Source organism: Elephas maximus, chromosome 19 (genome assembly GCF_024166365.1).
Source record: "Elephas maximus indicus isolate mEleMax1 chromosome 19, mEleMax1 primary haplotype, whole genome shotgun sequence".
Taxonomy (NCBI): domain Eukaryota; kingdom Metazoa; phylum Chordata; class Mammalia; order Proboscidea; family Elephantidae; genus Elephas; species Elephas maximus.
The window spans coordinates 13,396,259-13,404,512 of record NC_064837.1 but is presented as its reverse complement, the minus strand read 5'-3'; the positions used below and the strand labels follow the sequence as shown (position 1 = coordinate 13,404,512).

Below are 8,254 nucleotides of genomic sequence, written 5' to 3'. Positions count from 1 at the left end.
CTCTGAAGACTGCCTTTGCTGTGTCCCAAAGGTTTTTGGTATGACGTGTTTTCATTCTTGTTTGATTCTAGGAATTTTTTTATTCCACCTCTGATTTCTTCTATTACTCAGTGGTTTTTAAGCAGGGTGTTGTTATTCAGTTTCCATGTAATTAATTTTTTTCCTTGCTCTTCCTGTTGTTAATTTCTACTTTGATGGCACTGTGGTCAGAGAAGATACTTCGTATTATTTCAATGTTTTGAATTTTGTTGAGGGTTGCTCTGTGGCCTCAGATGCGGTCTATTCTAGGGAACATTGAATGTGCATTGGAAAAGAATGAGTACTTTGCAGCTGTTGGGTGAAGTGTTCTATATATATCCATGAGGTCAAGTTTTGCCAGCTATTCTTTCTGCCTGTATTATATTTCTCCTCCACAGCATGTGGTTAGCTCCCTGTCTGTCAGATTTCAGCTTCAACAGGACCTCATCAGTGAGGCCTTCCCTAACCACCCAGGCTAAAGGGGCACACACTCCATTCCCCCATTTCTCCACTGGCTCCCTCTTCTTTTCCTCCAAGCACAAATCACAATTCACAATGATATATTTGTGAGTTTTTTAAAGGTCTTGCTGTGTAGGATTTTATCTTTAAAAAATTGAGATACTCAGGTTTATCATGCATAAACTTGTTTAGTTTTTATCATGCATAAACTTGTTTAGTTTATTGCAAGGTAGTCATGGCAAGGCACCCAAGTATGACCTCACAATGTTCATTTAGAACCAGTGAATCAGAATTAACAATTACAATGTTAGTTCAGTGGTTAGAATCCAAATCTTTTTTTTTTTTTTAGTTGTGCTTTAGGTGAAAGTTTACAGAGCAAATTAGTCTCTCATTAAACAATACATGTATTGTTTCGTGACATTGGCTGCCAACCCCAAGACATGTCAATACCCTCCCTTTCTTGAACTTGGGTTCTCCATTTCCATTTGTCCGTCTTTCCTGTCCCCTCCTGCCTTCTCATCCTTGGCCCTGGGCTGGTGTGCCCATTTAGTCTCATATACATGGTTGAGCTACATATATAATTGTTTATTTTATGGGCTTGTCTAATGTTTGGCTGGAGGGTGACCTCAGGAGTGACTTCAGTACTGAGTTAAAAGGGTGTCAGAGTCCAAATCTTTAGACTTTGGGCTTTAACCTTTAACAAGAGGTCTCAGGAGGAAGGCTTAACGATGGCTCAAACTTGGCGGAGGTTCCTAATAGCTAGGGTTCAAAGCCAACAGTGGTGGGCAGAATCTCAGTTCCATCAGTTCCTTCTCTCAGTCAGTGAGCAGAAATTTAGGGTTTATATGTGAATTTGTCACCTTGGTTCCACACGACAAGAGCTAGTGTGATGTCAAAGGTTACTATGTTTATGTCTTACCTTCAGGGTTAGAGAGTAGCCAAATGACTCATCTTAGTTACAAATTCGGGTGGTTGTATAGATTTATGTTTTCTTGTGTCACAGCATGCTGGGTCAAAGTGAACTTAAAGGTTGTTTACATTCTTTACATACTTCATATGCTTCTACGTCTAAGTTCAGAAAATTTCTAAATAACGGTCTTTATGGCTTACAGGTTTCTAATAACTGATAGTGTTATGTCAGATTCTCACAAAGGTAGACATATTTCTAAGTTCATATTTTGAGTGTTTATACGTATGTATTTTGAAAACATAGTAGTGACTTATACCTTATCAGATTTGAGGTCATTATAGAAATATACAGGTTCATTCCCATTACTAGATAGGAAACTCCACGAGGGGAAGGACCATCTCTGTCTTATTCACAGCAGAACTTCTGACATAATCAACACTTGATGAACACTGGCTTAATAAATACTGCACCGAAGCTTCTTCCATGAGGCAGTGGTGGTTTAGTGGTAGACTTCTCATCTTCCTTATGAGAGACCCAGGTTCACTTCCCAGCCAGCGCGCCTCAGGCACAGCCACCACCCTGCTCTCAGGGGAGGCTTAACATATTGCTATGATGGTGAACAGGTTTCAGTGGAGCTTCCAGACTAAGATGGACTAGGAAGAAAGGTCTGGTGAGCTACTTCGCAAATCAGCCAATGAAACTCTGTGGACCACAATGCTCTGATCCCCAGCTGATCATGTGGATGGTGCAGGATGAGGCACCCCCCCAACCCCAATATTTATGACTTTTATTTTCCTTGTTCTATTACCCTGACTAAAGCTTCTTGTACAATACTGGTTATAAGTCATGAGATGGACATCCTTGTCTTGTAATTGATCTTAGTGGAAAGCATCCAGTGTTTCACGATTAAGTAGGATATTGTTAGTGCTAGGTGTTTTATAGATGCCTCTATCAAATTAAGGAAATTCCAGTCATAGTTTTTTTTTTTTTTAACATTTTATTGCGCTTTAGGTGAAAGTTTACATATCAAATTAGTTTCGCTCCTGTCTTAGTCATCTAGTGCTGCTATAACAGAAATGTCACAAGTGGATGGCTTTAACAAACAGAAATTTATTCTCTCAGTTTAAGAGGCCAGAAGTCCGAATTCAGGGTGCCAGCTCCAGGGGAAGGCTTTCTCTCTGTCGGCTCTGGAAGAAGGTCCTTGTCATCAATTTTCACCTGGTCTAGGAGCGTCTCAGTGCAGGGACCCCAGATCCAAAGGATGCATGCTCCTGGCTCTGCCTTCTTGGTGCTTTGAGATCCCAGAGTCTCTCTGCTGGCTTCTCTCTTTTATATCTCAAAAGGGATTGACTTAAAACACAACCTAATCTTGTGGACTGAGTCCTGCCTCATTAACATAACTGCCATTAATTCCACCTCATTAACATCATAGAGGTAGGATTTACAACACAGAGGAAAATCACATCAGATGACAAAATGGTGGACAATCACATAATACTGGGAATCATGGCCTAGCCAAGTTGACACATATTTCCGGGGGACACCATTCAATCCATGACAACTCATACACAAGTTTTCCATGACATTGGCCACTATCTACACAATGTGTCAGCACTCTCCTCATTTCCACCCTGGGTTCCGTTTCCATTTGTTTAGTTTCCTGCCCCTTCCTACCGTCTCCTCTTTGCTTTTTGGCAAATGCTGCCCCCTTGGTCTCGTATAGTTGATTGTTCTAAGGAGCACATGAGTGTTATTGTCTACTCATTGGGCCTGTATATTATTTGGCTGAAAGGTGATCTCTGGAAGTGGCTTCAGTTAATTTCAATTTTTGAAGTGACTTCAAAAAGTTAGGTGGGTATCTTAGGGCTATAGTCTCAGGGGTTCCTCTGGTCTCTATCTGACCATTAAGTCTTGTCTTTTCTGAAACTTCGATTTTTTTTTCTATATTTTTCTCCCATTCTAACCTGGATCTCTATTGTGATCCTGGCCAGAGTGGTTGGTGGTGGTAGCCGGGCACCATCTAGTTCATCTAGCCTCTAGGCTAGTAGAGGCTGTGGTTCATGTGGGCCATTAGCCCTTTGGACTAATAGCTTTCTTGCGTCTTTGGTTTTCTTTGCTCTCCCTTGCTCCCAAAATGAAGAGACCAATAGCTGTGTCTTAGACGGCTGCTTACAAGCTTTTAAGACCCCAGACGCTACTCGCCTTGGTAGGATGCAGAATGTTATCTTTATGAACTATGTTGTGCCCAAGCAGCGTTTTGTTCTATTGTGCATGGGGTCACCAGAAGTTGCAATCTACTTCTGAAAAAAAATCAGTGAAAGCCGTATGGATCAGTAGTGCAATCCACAACCTATCACCGGGATGGCACAGGACTGGGCAACATCTCATTCCATTGTGCTTGGCATCACCATGAGTTGGGGGCTTATTTGATGGCTGCTAACAACAAACATCTCCCAGTTCTCCACACATAGGGGGTGCTACTCCAGCCTGTCTTTTCACCTTTTTTCAGTCCTTTCCCGCTCAATTCAGAAACTCAGCCCACAATGGAACGGGGATTTGTGCTGCCCTAAACTCCTTTTTTTTTTTTTTTTAAACTCCTTACCTCCCTGCCTCTGTCTTTTTGTTCACTGTTTCCTGCACACAACAGACCTCCTTCAAGGATCAACTTAAGCTCTATGAAACATTTTCTGATCCCCAATACACAATGTTCTGTTCCTGCTTTGAACCCCAAAATATGTTGTAGCTAATGGCACTCCTCCTGTCCTTCCTGCCTTAACATCTCCCTGCCTCACCTCTCACTTCTACAACCAAAGGTGCTTGAGGGCAGTCCTGCAGCCTCCACAGGACATAGCATTTAGGAGTACACACAATACATATTTGCTACATTTGATTGAAAGTCAAATATCTTTCTTTTCCTCCATAATTTCTCCCCTTTTCCATTTCTGCCACTGCCACCTATTCCTCTCATTTGTCTTGCAGCCATAAACTTAAAAAAAAAAATAGATTTAAAAAAGTTTTTAGTTTTATTACAGTATTACAGGCACATCACTTAAAAAAAGATGCAATTGGCTTCTAATACAAACAAAACTACCCCACTCCACCGCCCCACCCCACCCTCATTTCCGGTTTCAGCTCTTAACTGCTCTTTCTTCAATTTATCTCCGTATCTTTCCATTTAGCACTTTAAGATCTTTCCTATCTTCCTATCATGTAACACGAGGATTTAGAACTTACACCACTCACGCAGTTTCTGTTTCTCTCCCTGCCCCATTTCCCTATATATAACAATTTTTGGTTAAATCCCTATTGTTTATGTTAAAACGACAATATAAATTGCTCAAATATTGTTCAGTGCTGAGCCAATTAATGTACTATGATTATATTTTATTTCTTGTATAATTTTCTGCTTCTCATTGAGTAACTGTCTCATTTTTTCCATTTATTTTGTTTTCTATGCACCTATAACTTATTCTTCTTAAACTATCCAATAGACTGGAATCATCTTTAATTCCACGCCCAAACATCAAGTCTTGTTCCTGATCCTTTGGAATGTCCCTTGCAGCAGTATTGTTCCATTTCCCTGTGGGGCCTCCCTCTGTCTTCCCCCCGGGGCACAGCTATTTCAATAGGCTTATTCCTGTAAGTGAGGGCAGTGGTAGTTCAGTGGTAGAATTCTCTCCTCCTATGCCAGTGACCCTGGTGGCGTAGTGGTTAAATGCTACAGCTGCTAACCAAGAGTTCGGCAGTTCAAATCCACCAGGCACTCCGGGAAACTCTATGGGGCAGTTCTACTCTGTCCTATAGGGTCACCACGATTCGGAATCGACTCAACAGCAGTGGGTTTGGTTTGGGTTTATGCCAGTGACCAGAGTTTGATTCCCATACAATTTACCTCAAGCAGAGCCACCACCCGTCAGTGGAAGCTTGCGTGTCACTGTGATGCTGAACATGTTTCAGTGGAGTCTCTAGACTAAGATGGACTAGGAAGAAAGGACTGGAAACCTACTTCTGAAAATCAGCCAACGGAAACCCTATGGCTCACCCTGGCCGGATGCTGTTGTATATGGCCATGAATTGGGGGCCAAATCAACTGCAGCCAACACCACCATCCTGTGGATACTGAGACAAAGAAGGTACAAACAAAAAGCTGTCTTCAACTCCAGCCAGCTTCCTGGCCTCCAGTATCACCCTTATCTGAAATCAGCCTACAGATTAAAACAAAGGTGCTTAGGAAAATCTTGCGAAGCATGTCAAACCCTGGCCCCCTCCAAAGACTTTCCAGAGACTCTCTGTCACCCAGAACAGAGATTTCTAGCCCTGGCTGTGCATCAGAACCCCCAGTGCAGCGTTCTAAAATTCCCAGGACCCACCCCAGGACTACTGAGTCAGAATCTCCAGAAGTGGAAACTGAAAATTCCTATTTTTAAAAAGCTAGTAGCTTTAGTACAGTCCCATCCACAACCGATCACGAGGATGGTGAAGGACCAGGCTGTGTTTTGTTCTGTTGTGTACGGGGGTCGTCATGAGTCAGGGGCCAACCTGACAGCAGCTAACAACCAGCTTTCATATTTATCACAATTATCATCCTGTTGTTAGTTGCCGTGGCGTCTATTCCAACTTATAGCGATCCCATGTACGCAGAGTAGCACTGTTCCGTAGGGTTGTCAAGGCTGTGACCTTTCGGAAGCAGATCGCCAGGGCTTACTTCTGAAGTGCCTCTGGGTGAGTCTGAACCGCCAACACTTTCATTAGTAGTCCAACACTTAGCCATCTGCGCCAGCCAGGGGCTCCTAGGGGCATCGTACATGTGAGCAATTTGATGAATGCCTGTCTCTCCCATCAGACCCAGGACAATCAGGGACAGCATGGTACACCTGGCAGAGTAGGTGGGAGTTCAATAAACTTGTGGAACGAGAGGAGTGAATCCACTACCCTACAGTAATCACCAGATTCTAGTGGGCATCAGAACCACATGTTGAGCTTATTAGAATACAGATTCCCAGGCCCAGAGGAGTCCTTCAGTAGGAATCTCTTTACAAACATTCCTTATGATGCAAATGCTCACCAGTTTAAGAACCCCACAAGTTACTTTGAAGTGCACAAAATCCCCAGACCCAGGGCTCTCGGATTCAGTTTTAAGAAAGGGAGGGAGTTCAGAGATTGACAATCCCTACCCTCCTCCAAGAAGCTAAAGGAAGACTCCAGAGTTCTTTATTTTGCCTTTCTCTTTTAATTCGCTCCCTGTCCCAACTCTCAAAAAAGTACCCAGAAAACCCACAAATTAAACATGAGGGAGCTCAAAGAGCCAAGGCAAGCCAGCCCAAAAGGAGCAAGCTCCCTCCCACAGGGGCCAAAGGCTGGGCACTGGGGTCTCCACTCAGAGCCTGGTAGTAAAAGCTGGTGCAGAATAATGTGGTTCCAGAGGCGAGCAGTAAGCCGGCCTGAAGGAGACACAGGGCGAAATACAGCCTTGTAAGAACAGGGCGAGCTCAGAGGGAGGGGGTGGGGCTTGGTCAGGGTGAGGCAGGGGGGGAAGATTACCCAGAGGGGTTTTCTGCAGTGGGGCACCGCTAACAAGGCCAGGCTGTGTAAGAAGTGGTGTTTGTTGGTCTTGTCAAAGAGCTGCAAGAAAAGGAGAAAGGTGGGAAGGACCTCCTAATCAACGCAGGAGGCTGAGATCCCGTGGAAACACACGGGACAAAAGTTCATCCCCCCCCACCTCACCCCTGCAGTCCCAGCTTGTCCCTCCTTCAGGCACCCACGCCTCAAGCCTGCAGTCCCTGCTGCTCAGGAGACCTGGGCTCTGCGCCCCCTCTCCCCACACACACACTTCCCTCAGCACCCCACACTTCGCGCCCCCGTAGAACCAGAAGGGAGGACAGCGCAGTTACTTCACCTCCTTTCCGTAGGCATCCCGGAACTGGGCACCTGTGGAGAGGAGAGGCAAAGGTTAGAATGAACGCCCAGTCCTAGCGCCAGTCCCAGCCGCCCCCTATCCCGGGGGACTCAGGTGGGAATTAAAAGAGGCTTCTGATTGGTGGAAACACGCATCGGGCAGTTCTGAGAACCAACTGGACCGGGCTGGGGGACTTAAAAAGGCTTAAGTCTCCGCGGCTGTCTAGTCGATAGGAGACCGGGCACTTCCCGTAGGCTCCGCCCCTGCACCAGACCCCAAAGGTCGCTCCAGGGATTCCCACAATCCCATCTCCAGTCCCTGACCCCTGACCGTGCGCCCCGTAGGAGGCCAAGCCTAAGGCCCCGGCTCCAGACAAGGCACCCAAGCGCCTAAAAGCAGCCCCCGACCCGGCCATGGCTGTGGATGGTCACGCGCCGGGCGAACACCGCCCAGGCCACCCGAGAGGCCAGCCAATCCCGATCGCCCATGCAAATAAGTTACACATGTGCCCAATCCAGGCCGTGTTCATTTCAGCGTCCAGGTCCCACCCGGGTACTCCAGCCTTTGTAAAGCCGCTGCTGAGTGGCGAAGAAGTCTGGCGGGCGGAGAAACCAGAACCAATTAGGAGCAGAGTAGCGGAGCGGTGGAAGGCGGGTTGAGGGTCGGACTAGACGATTGACGTCATGGATTGGCCCACTTTCCCAGTCGATCGCCTCTTCTAATCCCCCCCCAGCTCGGAACAATTTCCAAAGATCCCGGTCCCCACGCAAAGTTCCGCTCCGCCCCTTTGCCCACAGGCTCCTCCTCTTCGGTCTCAAACCGGGCCCCCCCCAAAAAGAGGCGGCCCACGGAAACCGAAGCCCCACCCGTCGCCACTAAACCGCGCCCACTTCCCTGATGGCTCCTCCTCCGAGCGCCAAGGCTCCGCCTTCTCCGTGTGTGGCCCGACCCCCTATCTTTCACCCCTCTCT

The 8,254-nt window shown here is 46.2% G+C and overlaps 1 protein-coding gene across 2 annotated transcripts; it reads right to left on the bottom strand.

The window, feature by feature from the left end:
- Positions 1 to 6,268: 6,268 nt before the first annotated feature.
- On the bottom strand, positions 6,269 to 8,034 carry TMEM256 (transmembrane protein 256). Of its 2 annotated transcripts, none has more exons than XM_049860428.1 (4): positions 7,785 to 8,034; positions 7,284 to 7,315; positions 6,929 to 7,009; positions 6,269 to 6,828 (listed from the first exon to the last, which is right to left on the bottom strand). In XM_049860428.1, exons 1-4 carry the CDS (start codon positions 7,810 to 7,812, stop codon positions 6,685 to 6,687), a joined length of 285 nt encoding a protein of 94 aa, XP_049716385.1. In that variant the 5' UTR covers positions 7,813 to 8,034; the 3' UTR covers positions 6,269 to 6,684. The 2 variants fall into 2 exon arrangements, with proteins under 2 accessions (XP_049716385.1, XP_049716384.1); XM_049860427.1 differs by lacking the exon at positions 7,785 to 8,034 and adding an exon at positions 7,614 to 7,753.
- Positions 8,035 to 8,254: the final 220 nt, after the last annotated feature.